The following is a 15859-nucleotide window of genomic DNA, read 5'->3' as shown; positions in this document are numbered from 1 at the left end:
ATTTTTCAGTGCACAAAGGGGTTTAAGACAAGGTGATCCTTTGTCACCCTTTCTCTTCTTAATAGCTACAGAGGGTCTTAATAGCATGATCAAAACAGCAAATCTGAATGGGAGGCTCAGAGGATTTGATGTGGCCAGAATTGGAGAAAGGAACCTGGAGATAACTCACTTGCAATATGCTGATGATACTCTGATATTATGTGATGCTGAAGAGGATCAACTCATGACCTTGAGGGTGATTTTGGTACTTTTTGAAGGGATTTCTGGGTTGCACATTAATTGGAAGAGAAGTTCCCTATATCCTATTAATGAGGTGCAAAACATGGAGATTTTGAATGCAATCCTAGGTGGGAACTGGGGAATCTACCCACCATCTATCTAGGGATGCCACTGGGAGCAAAATCACAATCAAATGAAATACAGAATAGTGTAATTGCAAGGTGTGAAAAGAAATTGGCAAGATGGAAGACTCACGATCTCCCTAGGGAGACAGACTAACTCTCATCAACTCAGTCCTTGATTCACTCCCAACCTACATGATGTCTATTTTCCCCATTCCAGACGGGGTTATTAATAGATTAGACAAGGTGAGGAGGAAGTTTCTCTGGCAAGGAAACAATGAAAGGAAGGGTTATAATCTGGTCAAATGGGAAGCAGTGATAACTGCGAAATGACGAGGGGGATTAGGAACCAAGAACTTGAAATTCCAAAGCAAGGCACTTAGAATGAAGTGGCTATGGAAGTATAGCAATGAGAACCAAACCCTATGGAGGAATGTTGTTAATGCTATGTATGAAGGGGAAGACCACTGGATGACAAAGAAATAACAACACCCTATGGAGTTAGATTATGGAGGTCTATCAGAACATTATGGAGTGAATTCAACCAAAATTAAGATTAAAGTTGCAAATGGGGCTAAAACTGATTTTTAGAAAGATGAATGGCATGAGTCAGAAAGACTGGAAAATTTGTTCCCAGATATTCATGCATTAGTCTCACCAACAAAAGACTATTTAGAATTTGGACACCCCATGGATGGAGATTCAACCTTAGAAGGCATCTAAATGACTAGGAGATCCAAAGAGTTGCAGATTTCTTAAATACCATCGAACAATTCAATGGACTGGAGGCAGGTTAAGATACCTTATGGTGGAAAGAAAATAAGAAGGGCCAGTTCAAAGTAAGTAACGCTTATAGGTGGATGAATCAAACACCTCAATGCATAAGCAACTGGCCATGGAAAGGCACTGGAAAAATAAAATTCCACACAAAGTGGCCTGGTTTATCTGGTTGCTAGCCAAGGAAACAACTCTCAGCCAAGACAATCTGATGAGGAGAGGGTTACCACTTTGTCCTAGGTGTTTTTTCTGTGGGAAAAAGGCTTAGACAGTTAATCATATATTTCTTCATTGCAAAGTCACTGGACAGCTATGGAGGATTTTCTTAAATCTCAAAGGCATCTCATGGGCTATGCCTGGAAAGATTACCGGAGCAATCCAGAGCTGGGAGGAAGCTGGTGTGCAAACAAAAAACAAAGATAGATAGAGAATTGTCCCTGCTTGTATCTGGTGGACAATTTGGAAGGAAGGAATGTTAGATGTTTTGATAGCATAGAGAATAGTATGCAAATGATTAAGCTAAACTGCCTTTTGTTACTATGTTTTTGGTGTGATCAAATATATTCAAATGACACTATCTCCATAATTGATGTTCTAGATTCAATTAAGGTAGGAGTTAGCAGGATTTGAAGTAAAATTTGTATATATGGTTTTCAGTACAACCTATGTAGTGTTTATGAGAAATATATGAAGTTACCTGTTCAAAAAGAAAAGAGTGTTGTCATACTTTTATGCGGGAAAGCAGAGGGAGTTCTCTTCTACTCATCTTCTCCTTATTTAGTAGTATTATTTAATATTCATATAGTATCTTATTCGTCATTTCTTCCTACAACCATTGTTTCATTTGCTTTGTTTATCCCTGGACCCACGTGATTACACTGGCATGTTGGTGGTGGAGGTGGTCAATTGTAAATTGTTACTAAAGAATAAGTCACAAGTCATGCTGAAAAGGTGACACAGCTATGAGCACGAGTGATGACTTGTTAAAAGATGATTAATAAAAACAAACAGATAAGCAATTCTAACTACAGATAAACTAGCAGAGTCATTAGTAAGTAGGAATCGGAGATCGGAAGCAGCAAAAGCTATTATCATGTTCCTTAAAAAAGATACAGATCTCAAAAATGAGATTTCTAACTCTTACCCTCGCGCTAGGAGCTTCTGAACAGCTTCATCAATTCCACTTTCAGATATACCAACCTGAAAGAAAAGCAAGAAAATAAGTACATGAATCAGATTCCATAGACTAAGCTAAACCTGAAAATGATCAAAACTCCCTCTTCAAACATCCCAAGTGAACTAAGTACAGCATACCTGTCGACATTTTCCCACGCCACTTTGCGTCATTTTCCAATCAAGCTCCTTGTGACCAATTTCAGCATCTAGTTCATACAGCTCATAAAATTTTCCCTTTTAAAGCATTAATGTTTTAGAGAAAGCTATATATATAAGTAGCCTTGTGCAAAATTGTATTGAATTGAAGGAAAATAAACAGATAAACTTATTGCAGTATAAAAAATCAGATAAAGGCAAACCATAACTCACCAAAGGTAAATATTCTCTTCTTCTCAAGTCTAACCATATATAGGTTATCTATCCTAGCACTTACGGTGCAAGTATCTTTGCCTATATTGCCCTTAAACTTATATGAATCGATCCACATTACATTCCAAACACTTATTGTTCCCTGTATTTTCTCCAAAAAATAAATTGCAAAATGTCTTGAAACTATTCAAATATATGTTGCCCAAGCATCAAAATCAAATGAATACATGTTCCCAAAGGATTTTCACAAATAAATCTGTCATAATATTGGTTGGAAAATCCACAAAATCTAATAAATATTTAGACACAAAAGTTATGCTTTGCAAGATCAAAATGTACATGTTTCAAGCTTCCAAATGATGTTTTCATTTTGCTAAGGTTTTACAATGAATTTAGAAGATTCTATGGCTTTCAAAATGTTAAAAGTAAAGGTTCATGAAATGGGAAGAGAATGTTAAGATTTTATGAGTTTTTCTTGATGTTCTCATAGCTATAGAACTATGATTTGCTTCATTAATTGATCATACATGATTTTATAAGTTCTCCACTAAAATGCAACATGATTTGAAACCTAAAGAACTTTATGTGCAAGGAGTCGAATGCTATGATTTTTCGAACGGGCCAAATGTACCAACCATATATTGTGTTTGGGGGCACCACTTAGTTGGCTGAGAGGGTATTGTCCACAGGGCCAACCAGAGGGTGAAGCAACTAAAGTAAAATCTTTAGGCCCCAATTTTATTTTTTCATGCGGTTTTTGATATTTTATTGTGGGCCCCAATTAATTTGGATTCCCCCACTTAACGACCATTAAGGAGAGAAGCACTTTCAAGAAAGACTATTTTCCATGTTGGAGCTTGAGCCCAAAACTTTTGGTTAAGTAAAGATGAGGCTCATTGTTTACCAATAATAGATTTATCGACTAATATATGTTTTAAAAAACATTGAGCATTTAAAAGTAGAAAAGTATTTTGTTTATTACAAAAAAAGGAAAACTACATAGTTAGACATACTTCACATTACGTATCTTACCACTAATTAAGAGTTTCCAACGTGTCTTACACTTAGCTACATGTACTTTTGCTACCAAATACATAAAAATAGGGAGAGAGGCGAAACAGATTGGGAGGGAGGTGAACAAGATTCGTATGTATCCTAGATACATGCAAATAACACTTGATACACACTAGATACATGTATCTATATGTTTCTAGAGTGCTTCACATGTATCTGGGATATCAATAATCCCAAATGCATGAGAGATTGGCGAGTGAGATAGGAGAAAGTTAACATTTTATAGACAACAATACACCAATGGTGATGGTGTATTTCAATAGTAGTAATTACATCAGGAGTATACAGTAAGCAAAACCAAAAGGTACTTATACCCCTCCTGAACTATCTAAAAAGTGAGTAATAGCCTACCTCTTTGGGGAGGACATGATTACACCAAAAAATAAAGGGTTGCACAACGGTTCAACTTCAAACTCTGGAAAGGGATGCTCTTGTTTTCGAAGCATCTCTAGTTCCTTTCCTTCCAAATTGTCCACCAGATGCAAGCAGGGACAATCTTCTATCTCTCCTCGTGACCTGATGTATTCCATTCTATATTCCAGCATGCTAGAAAAATCTGAGGTGTGTCTTGGCATGGACCAGCTGATTCCCCTCAAATTCAAAAAGACCTGCCACAATTTCTCCATCACTCTGCAATGGAGGAAGAGATGGTTTGTTGTCTCTGTTTCTATTTCACAAATAATTGTCTTCCCTTTTTCATTAGATTGTCCTAAGTTAGAACTGCTTTCCTAGCTACCAACCAGGTGAAACAAGCCACATGGTAACAACATTTCAGTTGGCCTGTCAAAATGTCTATAAGTTGATTTCAATTGGAACTTCCCCTTGTTGGCCCTCAACCATTGTAAATTGTCCTCCTTTGTGTCAAGGTTATTTGAATCCCCTATGAATGGCTATGAAGCTTATGTACCTACCACTTTCATTATGAAAAGTGGTCCTTCATGTTCCATCTCTTTATCGTCTTCCTCTTTTCTTCCATAGCTACATTGAAGACAAACACCACCACTTCATGACATAAATGCTAATAGTAACTTGTCTCATTAAATATCTGTTGCGCTCAATCCAGTCGAACCATACTTCTGAATCTTAATATCTCATAGTAATGTTGTAGGTTTTAAACCCTACATTATAAAAATCCTATCTTCCCCATATCTATTGAAAAATTCCGGCAAATTTCTCCCCTGGAGACAGAATAAATCAAAAAGGACTAAAATTGACAATGCATAGAAGCGGGGTTTTTAACCCTGTGCACACCCAAAGAATAGCGGCTATGGGTTTTCCTTGTCATAAAAAAAAGGACTAAAATTGACAACCTCAAAAAAGTGCCTAATAGCATTTTTTTAGCTTCAGCTAGATGTGCCCGATCAAGCTCAGGTATATCATAGAGGTTCATAAACACACTAGTATTGTTAAGTTCTTTTTCATTAATATCTCATCTTGCACGCACACCTTGTTTTGAATATGTAATATTAAAAGCTTAAGGAAGGAATAAGTTACCGGTTTCAAAAAATAAAAAAGCTTATGAAAGGAAAATGTTTAATGAAAGAAAAGTACTTCTTGGAAGGAAAAAGGCAATATTTTTTCCTCTTATGCATGTATCATGTTTCATAAATCATGTAACATATGATTCGCTCGATTAAGTCAACTTACTAAATGTCGGTCCGTCCCACTAACGTTTTGGGGTGTGGCATATCCCTCCTAGTTCACAACACAATATAAGTGACTTGAAAATTTACTCTAGAAACTCTAATCTCCATTCCAAATATCTAACTGAGTTTTGATTCAAGCACCATTATCAACCACCAACCTTATGAGTTGCAGGAACTAGTCCGCCCTTCACTTTTTTTTTCTATTACCCACATAGTTTCAACAATGTAGGATTTTGTCACCAATTTTGCTTTTCAGGTAGATTTTTTTGAAATAGGTAACTTTGTATTCACACAAAAGAACTCATCAAGAAACTAATGAAAAGAAATTTACAAACCCTCAAGTGGTGCCTCATACTCAAAATCCAAAAACAAACTTTCAAAAAAAGTTGGTCTATAAACTCCACTAAAATATCTACTTCCCCCTTAAATCTTGCTTACACCAAAATACAAAAGACTAAGACATTTCATCTTGATCTTTTGTGTATTGCTAACCTTCTCGTTATAACATCTCTAATTCCTTTTGATAAAATAGTAATAGGTATATACAATTCTACTTAGAATAGAAATAGGAATAATATATATTGCCCTAGTTGGAAAAGGTATTTATTGTAGTGTCTATAAATAGGTTCTCTCTGTAATAATATGCACAACAACAATTCAATAACATTTTTCTCTTATATTTCTCACATGGTATCAAAGCCTCTTCGATCTTGGTAGAAAATTAAATAGTTTCTGCTGCCAGAGGGTGGCTATTACTCATATATGCTGCCCTTCATAATTATGTTGGCAAAAGTTGGGTCACCGTTAATCTTTCCGATGACTATTTTCTCATATCTAATTTGTGTAACACCGTGCGATCTTTCTGGTGACTACTTTTTCATATCTAGTTTGTGTAGCACCGCGCCATCTTCCTGGTGACATTTCATATTTAATTTGTGTAGCACCTTTCCATCCTTTCGGTGAGTACCTTTTTTGCATATCTTATTTGTGTAGCACCATGCATCTCTCCGGACTTCTTTTTATATTTAGTTTGTGTAGTACGGTAGATTTTTCTGAACTACTTTCTCATATCTGAGTTGCATATCACATCATGTGTCTTTTCAGTAACTCCTCAGATTTGATTTGCATACTTCCATTCGTCTTTCCGGTGACTCCTCAAATCTGATTTGCATAGGGTAGTGCTATCATTCAAACCCTACCCATATAATATTATTTGTTTGATCGTGACTACTTTTAGCGATCAAATCTAATGCTCTGGTGTATAAGCATGTTCCGGCCAATTTTTGGTGACTTTCTTGTTTAATATTGACTCATCTATTGATTCCAACATGATCCATACACTTTATAGAAGATTTTAAGCACTTCCAGCAATTGTTGCATTGCGAAAAAATTTATACGGGGCAACCACCTAATTTTATTGCTCAGGGGAAGTTAAGTAGTCTTGTATGTCGATTGTGTTAGTCACGCTATGGTTTGAAATAGCGTGTGCAAGCTTGGTTTGGGAAGTTCAACATTGTAATTTATCACTCTATGATTTATTGGCATTATGCATCAAATCTGGTATTTCATGAGAAGACTAAGCATATTGAGATTCAATGTCAATTTTGTGAAGTCGAGTGATCAACTTGCAGAAATCTCACCAAGCTCTTCATCAGTCCTCGTATTAATTATATTTGTAACAAGCTAGAAACATATGATTTGTATGCACTAGCTTGAGGGCGAGTGTTAGAATAGTAATAGGTATACACAATCCTACTTAGAATAGAAATAGGAATAATATATAGTGTCCTAGTTGGAAAAGGTGTCTATTGTAGTGTCTATAAATAGGGTTACTCTGCAATAATGTACACAACAACAATTCAATAATATTCTTCTCTTATATTTCTCACACCTTTCTACCACTGTGTCCACCAAATGCAAGCAAGGATATTTTTCCACCAATCTTCCTTTGATCATCTCTTTCCAATTCCTTGCCAGTGTGATTGGGACCTCAAAAGTGGTTTTGGGAACTGTCATGTTTACCCCGAGTATACAAACGAAAATGTTCCACAAATTCGTAGTTGTCACGCAATGCAAAAATAAATGGTCATTCACTTTAGCCTCTTGTCCGCACATATAACACCTTGAACAAATTTGTATACCTCTTCTTTGTAGCACTTCAAGAGTTGGACAAGCTATTCTAATTACAACCATGTGAAACAAGCAACTTTTAAAGGGATCTTTATCTTCTAGATTAATTTCCAGGCCAAACTGTTGCCAAAGAGATTGGTATTCCTCTCGAGTTACAGGACTTCACTGTAAAAAATCCTCTGCTATGAAATTTCCAAATTGGTTTGTTGAATGTTGTGGCAATGCCTGAAAATTAGTTTAAAGCATGTAGTAGGTTTTGCTACTCCTCCAACCTCCCAATCATTTAGTGTCATTTTGAACATAAGGTCCCAACCTTGAGGGCTCCAAAGGACCAAATCTACGTTATAGTGGCATTCTATTGTAGGCTAATAATGTACAACTTAGGAAAAAGTATCCTCAAGTTCACATCACCTAACCAGATCTCAATTCAGAAACTAGCCTTCAAATCGTTCCCCACTCTGAAGGGCACCTTCGCATTGAAAGCAGTCCACATTCTCCTGATAGTTTTCCACACAAAGCACCCAAAAATGTCATTCACCTCTTCAATTATCAAGTTGCCCTATAAGCCATATTTCTCAGCAATGAACCTCCTCCATAATGCCATATCTTCACAACTGATTTTATGAGACTCAATCTACCTCCCAAGGATAGATACTTTTTTAAACTGGCCTCCTAGGATAGATATTGACTCTTCCACCTTGTTAGTTTCCATTTACTTCTCTCCAAACTTCACTCCATACTTCCAACACTTCGTTCTTCACTCAAAATGGCATCCCCTAGGTATATGATGGGAAGACAAGCCACTTGATAGCCCAAATTTATTTTTTTAAATTACCGAGAAATTTGTCTGTGACCTGCCCTTGGACCAATCACAACCTTCTAAACTCGGCGGATAGAGGGTCTGAACCTCTACCCTTCTCCACTTAAATACCAGACTTTGCTTTGCATGGTGTGGCCGTGTGGGCTTGAAACTACGACCTAAGCCACAAATCTTCCACCTTTTGCCACTCGAGCTAGGCCTTGGGGGCCACTTGACAGCCCAAAATTGTAGGCAAGGCTTTGCATATAACTCCCTATTCTCTATCCAGCTCAAGAAATCAACCATTACATTGGTTATTCTATTGCATCCTCCCCTTCTGCCATTGTTCTAACGGTATTGAAGTCCCCACAATGGGAATCATGTAACTCCATATCCTCTATGTTTTTCACCATAGATGGCTCACTATTCTTATTATCTTTTGATAGCCATTTAAAAGCAAGCTTTTGTTGTGTAACTTCTGATCCCTCACTCCTAAACCTCTCTTTTCCTTTACGTAAATTCATTGTTGGTTGTCATTTGTTCATGCCATGAACGGCCAAATTGAGCGGCTTAAGACTCATCTTATACCAAAGGGTACACTCAGATATTTGTACTTGATTACAATCTCATGGATAAAATTGCATATGTCTGCCTTTTTCAATCCATAGTTGTTGTTGGACATTAATAATGCTTTGGCACGATGACCTTGAGGATTAAGTTTATATGAAGCAACTAACCTAGTTTTGTTGCTCTAAGGGAGCCTAGTAGAGCCTTACATGTTGTTTGTGCCGATCACTGGTCTGAAACAAACTCCTTGAGTCTAGTTTGGTAAATTCAACACAATAATTTAGGACTTTGACAGACTCTTGTTTAAGTTGATTACTCTATGTATTAATAACATTCTAATTCAACTCTGTGTATTCATTTGGTGGTTTATATTTATGATATCGTTATCACCGGCAATAATCAAGATATATCACTTACTTAAAACATCTCTTTTAGCACTTCAATACTAAGGATCTTCACAGATTGAAGTATTTTCTATATATTAAGGTGGTTTGGTCCAGATCATGCATTGTTATTCACAACAAAAGTATGCCCTAGACATTGTTAAGGAGATAGAACTGGCAAAGTGTAGATGCATTGACACATAAATAGATTCAAATGCTAAACTACTACCAAGACGAGGGAAATCACTTGGTGTTCTTGGAATATATAGGCGGTTGATTGGTAAATTGTATTACCTCACAAATCACAATGACTAAACCTAACATTTCTTTTCTTGTGAGTGTTGTAAGACGGTTAATAAATTCTACCAGTCATAGTTATTGAATACAATTGTCCACATTTTGCGATATATAAAGTCAATCTCAAGCAAAGGGCTAATCTTCAAGGATTAAGGTCATGGCAGATCGTTGGATATAAAGTTGTTGAGCAGGCAGGATCACCTCCAAATAAATGTTCTACATCTAGATATTGTATTTTAGTAAGAGGTAATCCAGTGTCCTTGTATAGCAAGAAACAGAATGTGATTGCTCCATCAATGTAGAAGCAAAATATCAAGCAATAGCTACAACAACTTATGGGCTAGTTTAGATCAAACAGTTGCATAAAATCTGGAGAGATCATTCAGATAAACCTGTGTGTGATAATCAAGTAGCCCTTATATTACGTCAAATTGATATACCATGAATGGACTAAGCACATTAAGATTCATTGTTACTTTATTAGAGAAAAAGTAAAATGATTATATTGTAACAAGCCCAGTGTGTATGACTTATATGCATCAACTTGAGGGGAAGTGTTCCATAGTTAATGTATATAGTAGACTTAAGTGTCCCACATTTGAATAGTTGTATGTATACTGTGTAGAATATAAGTATAAATAGGGCTTATACAGTAAAGCTACGCATCTTAATACTATTTTCTTTATGCCTTTACTTCTCACATATGTAACCTAAATAAAAAGTAAAGACCCGAAAATGTTGATAGAGAAACTTGAAAGCAAAGAAACTAAAAACAAAACCATGCTTGATGGATAAAATTACATAAAGAGAAAAGAGCAAGAAAACAGTCAGAATTCCAAGAAAATCCTAGAAGTTATACCATCTAGCTACATCTTGTTAAAAAATTAACCTTAAGAGTAATATGATCAAAAAAAGGGATGACCGTGGCATATGGGCCAGCGAGACCATCAGTTCTTAAAAGAAAATGATGGATCATCTACGAAGAATGAGTCAAAGATTTAGAGATTGGATTAAACCTAAAAAAACAAAGTCATGTCTTATGTGTTCCTAATAGTTGTTACTTCCCATGGACTCTACATGAACAAACTTATAAGAAAATCATTAAGTGGTTCATAATCAAATTCATGACAAATAAGACAAAGACTTTTGGGTAGTTATAGCCATAGGCACCATACAATAAGAGGTTACTCAAAAACCACTAATGGAGGAAACAAAAATAAAAATAACTAGGAAAAAATAGTGAAAATACAAAGAGGATGTTTTGAGAAAGATACCATTGTGTAATAATTTACTATCGTAATTTTCAATATATGAAACAATACTTATGCAAATACCAATAAAGAAACTTAACCAAAAAATTATCTGAAACAAACTAATGCATAACTTGACTTGTATCTCAATTGTTACAGTAAATATCAATGCGCAATGCATTTGAGTCCCACTCATATGGCAAAAATATCAAAAGAACAAGAAACAAAATTTCCTTAATGGCTTTAAACTTCAAAGTTCTTTTCCAAGGGTATACTTCAGGGCAGTAACAAGTGTAACCATATTATCATTGCCCAGAGTACACAGACCAAGTCCTACCATAATGATATAGAAGAAACTACATCTCAGATAATAGTTATGGTTGTTCCAAGTTCCAACTAGAAGACTTAAGGTAATTTATTTACTCAATATTCACAATCCTATCCATCTGAATCGTTACTATTTTCAGTTTCTTATAGCTCAACTTCTTAAATATGATGAAGTAAAATCAGCACTTAACACTGTCTAAAAGCAAAATCTCATACAACAAAAACTTGTTGCACCGGAAAGAAAAAGAACAAACAAGCATAAAATTACGGGGGAAAGTCACTTTGCTTGAAGGAAGAATATACAAGAGGGAAAAGCAGAACTGACCACTTTAAAGAAAAGCACAATGTCAATGTATTTACATTTGACATCCCAGTACTGCTTTTGAGAAGCGGACATTTTTCTCAACACATCAGGTGGAATATAGAGTGTTTGCTTATCATAGAGTGGGTCCCCTGGCCTTCTACCATTCGCATCCTTGATTTGAGATGGATGAAGCCACTCAAACTTGCTAGTCATTTCAAACTCCTCCTCGAGATTCTTCCTTTCAAAATTCAAGCCCTTAAGACTTTTAATCCTCTTGCTTGCATTCAATGAAAAGCAATCACTCTTATCACCTGAGGAACAAATGTTGTCTTGGACTCGCTTTAATCCAGGTTCATAAGGTTGCATACTTGGTGTTTCTGGCTCAAAACCATGATCATCACTAGGAATAAGAGATACTAATCCTTTACCCTCTTGATTACTCTTTCCATTAGAACTGACAGAACTTCTATTAGTGTCTGATTGTAAGGAAACAGAAGCATTCCCCAGCCCGTCTGATCCTTCATTTTTTGTAAAAACAGAGCATATCTTACATGGATCACCTTTCGCAATATTCCTGTACACAACATGAAGAAGTAGTTAATATCATAACCCATCTCACAAAATTGTATGAATATTTTGCAGATACAATAAAACCAAATGATGAACAACATTTCAGCTGCAACATGATAAATAGCCATCAAAATAGCTAGGAAGCAGTGTGCATTCCATCACCCACAACAAAATAAATAGAACCAAAATATAAGAACATGGTTATTGCAACAACTGAAAAATATTAACAACGAAGCATAACAACACCACCTTTAGGACTGAAATGTGTACCCTTGGTTTCAGTGGTCAAAGCAGAAAGAAATAAGCAACAAAAAAAAAGCAGCAAATCAGCAAATTTACATAATTTCGACCAGGCTTATATTAACTAATTAGAATAGAGAGCCAAAAATTGTAACACACAGTAGCTCCAATTAAAGCAGAATTTGCAATAGTATCAAACAATTTGACAAACGTAATTTTGACAAGGCTTTAGTAATAGAATGTATAGTATGAATAATACCATGCAAAGTAGACAAAATTATAAGCAATCAAATACTTTTAAAATAGAAAAAAGCAAAAAGTGATACCGTGGTTTTTCTCTGTTAAACTTGTGCATAATAGAAGAGAAAACAGAAGAGTTATCGCCATTATTGAACGGGAGCGGCACCTTCTCAGGAGGAGTTTCAGTTCCCAATATTTCTTCCTTAAGGTCTATGGTGGAAGAATTCGGAACTGCATTTCTACTTGGAAATTTCCGTCCATTGATTGTGTTATCGCCGGAGCTTTGGTCCTCCGGCGAAGGTTTCTTGAGGTAAGAAAGTAAAGTTTTCTGCCGCTGCATTTTTAGTGGGGAAGAGAGAATTGGCGCCAAAGGACTTCGCAAGCTGTCAACACCAAACAAATAGCTTCAAAAGATTAAGACATGCCAAGGTTCAAATGGACTGATTAACATAAACAAATGACAGGTAAATAGCAAAAGCTTACTGAAAACTAACAAGGGGCAAATTTAGTATCAACAAAGCTTTATCATCACTTTAAAACCTACAGAATCAACAGGAACTCAGGAAAAAACTTAATAAAATGAATCCGGAGTCAATACAACACACTGACTGATCAACAAAGAAAAAGAAAAAGAAATGAGATGTAATATTACCTTTTCCTGGGGCGAGACGAAGTTGAGAGATACTAAAATCTAGACTCCAAACCTCTTGAATTAGGGCTTGAAAACAGGATAAGGATCGGACATTGAAATTTGAAACTCATATGCTGGGTCGAGAAGAAGAAGAAGAAGATGAGGGTCGGTCCAGTCGTTTGTACGTTGTGTGTGTGTGTGTTTGAAACTCATATGCTTGCCGAATTGTATTCTTGTCTGTGTTGGGTTTTGTTGCATTTTTGGGGCAATAAAACCGGGAGTAATAGCCTCAATTAGTACTCGCTTAGGAGTCAATATGTGATTATATTTGCAATTAGCAAATAGCCATTTGGAATTTTTTTAGTCATAGTTGACTATTCGCCTAAAAATTAAATAAGACTAATTAATTAATGAGTGTTTAATCTTAACAAAATAAAATAATTAACTCATAAATATAAATTATAATTAAACTAAACTAATATATACATATATACATTATTTAAAAATGACAAAATAACTTCAAAATATTTTTAATTTTATAAATACGAATTATTTCAAAGTTTGAAGTTGGAGAAATTCGATAGTTAATTCATATTGTGGAGGGTTAAAATTGAGTGTCAACAAAGTAAAACTAAAATATATTCATCTAATCAAAATTTTGAAATGGATTTTTATATTTGTGCAATATTTATGTTGAAAAATAAATTGAATATTCTCCTCGTTTGAAAATGTGATATATTTCCTCATTTCCTAGTACAATCAAATATTCAATGAGCTCCTCTTTTAATTATCCAAAAAGGTAAAATTAATTAAAACAAATGATATATTATTTAATTTTTTGACAATTTATGATTTAAAATTCATATATTTGGGATTACAAGCATAACTAATTGAATTAATTGTATATGAATTAATACAACTAATACATGCATTGATAATGCATACATTATTAATACACTCTATTTAACATTATTTTTATACACTCTATCAAATGATCCCATGACTTGTGTGTGTGTTGTGTGTGTGTGTTAAAGATATGCTAAATTTGGACCAAATTCAAGGAGATTTTTCCATTTTACTAGTAATCTCACCATCCCTTCATGTCCCAATCTTGACAAAATACCAATAATGACCTTATATTTTATGTATTATCAACATTCTGATTCAACTCTGTGTATTCATTTGGTGGTTTATATTTATGATATCGTTATCACGGGCAATAATCAAGATGTATCACTTATTTAAAACAACATCTCTTTTAGCACTTCAATACTAAGGATCTTCACGGATTGAAGTATTTTCTATATGTTAAGGTGGTTTGGTCCAGATCATGCATTGTTATTCACAATAAAAGTATGCTTTAGACATTGTTGAGGAGATAGAACTGGCTAAGTGTAGATGCATTGACACATAAATAGGAAATTTTTTTTAGTATAATTTTTTTTTCAATAAGTCAATTATATTTTTTTATTTTTTTTTATTAATAAATTACTCATTTTCGAAATTTATCAAAAAAATAAAAATAATTTTTTTGTTGAATTTAAGGTTACTATATTTATTTGTGAACTTTAAAATATTGAAATTTTTGGATCTAAGGGTACTATATTTTTTTTTGAATTTTTGGCGTTAATTTTATATTTTTTTTATATTTTTCCTATTTTTTATTAATCAATTACTCATATTTGGGATTTACCGAAAAATAAAAATTAATCAAAATTGTTAAAAGGAGTCGAATTGTTTATTTAAAAAGGGATTGATTTATGGGTCGAATTAGGTGTTTATGAGTCTGAATCCCTCTCCATTTTCATATAAATGTCATGTGTTAAGGTCAAAATTACATGACAATTCCATGTGTCATTTAAATAAATGAAAAATGAGTTGGATATGTTCAACATACCAACTAACGCTCATAAGGACACATTTGAGCCAAAAGTTGGACGGCGAGGGCATGAGTGACCCAAACTTTAAACGGAGGGTATATCTAGACCTTTTCGAATAGTTTAGGGGCATATTTGCCATTTTTCCCAAAAAATAAATTGAATATTCTCCTCATTTGAAATTAGATGTGATATATTTCCTCATTTCCTAGTACAACCAAATTTTAAATAAGCTCCTCTTTAACTATCCAAAAAGGTAAAATTAATTAAAACAAATGGTATATTATTTAACTTTTTGACAATTTATGATTTAAAATTCATATATTTGGGCTTTAATTTGAAGGCAAGAAACAATACTTAAATAAGCTCATTTAATCAATTCATTGTGGTCTCGTTTGGTAATCTCTGTGTTACAATGTATTAACACAAATAATGAGCGCATTAGCCTTGTGTATTATTAGTATCTTATTTGATATTCTTTTTCAACCTGTGTATAACTAATGTTTGTATTAGTTATACACTCTAGTGTGTATTGCTAATACCATAGATTTCTAGATATAAGCAATGCAATGATTTTAATGCACACAGACTCAATTATCCCTCAATTTTTTTTTTACATTTTTCCACCATAATAGTGAAGGATATATCGTAAATAATTTTTTAATGCAATATATTTTATTTTTAATGCATCAAACCAAACAGTGCATAAAAATAATATATATACAATTAATACAAGCATAACTAATACATGCGTTGATAATGTAAGCATTATTAATACACTCTATTTAGCATTATTTTTATACACTTTACCAAACGATCCCGTGACTTGAATATACATACATATATATATATATATATATA

The 15859-nt window shown here is 34.3% G+C and overlaps 1 protein-coding gene across 5 annotated transcripts in view; it reads right to left on the bottom strand.

Moving 5' to 3' along the window:
• LOC107025913 (DNA mismatch repair protein MSH7) overlaps positions 1 to 13378 on the bottom strand; it is a 49144-nt gene extending 35766 nt beyond the window's left edge. Inside the window, exons 1-6 of one of the 5 annotated variants that reach the window (XR_003579127.1) lie at positions 13143 to 13378; positions 12974 to 13030; positions 12577 to 12873; positions 11462 to 12014; positions 2433 to 2528; positions 2263 to 2318 (exon numbers count right to left, since the gene is read on the bottom strand). Coding sequence is in view for 4 of the 5 variants with exons in the window: in XM_027918175.1 (XP_027773976.1) it covers positions 2263 to 2318; positions 2433 to 2528; positions 11462 to 12014; positions 12577 to 12830 (959 nt within the window). In the remaining variant the exon portion in view is untranslated. Of the gene's footprint in view, positions 1 to 2262; positions 2319 to 2432; positions 2529 to 11461; positions 12015 to 12576; positions 12895 to 12973; positions 13031 to 13142 lie in introns of all 5 variants that reach the window. The other 4 variants (XM_027918175.1, XM_015226697.2, XM_015226698.2 and 1 more) reach the window with 4 other exon arrangements.
• Positions 13379 to 15859: the final 2481 nt, after the last annotated feature.

The sequence above is a fragment of the Solanum pennellii genome, chromosome 7 (assembly GCF_001406875.1).
Source record: "Solanum pennellii chromosome 7, SPENNV200".
Lineage (NCBI taxonomy): Eukaryota > Viridiplantae > Streptophyta > Magnoliopsida > Solanales > Solanaceae > Solanum > Solanum pennellii.
Note: the sequence above shows the minus strand (reverse complement) of the source record. Positions and strands in the feature narration are given on the sequence as shown.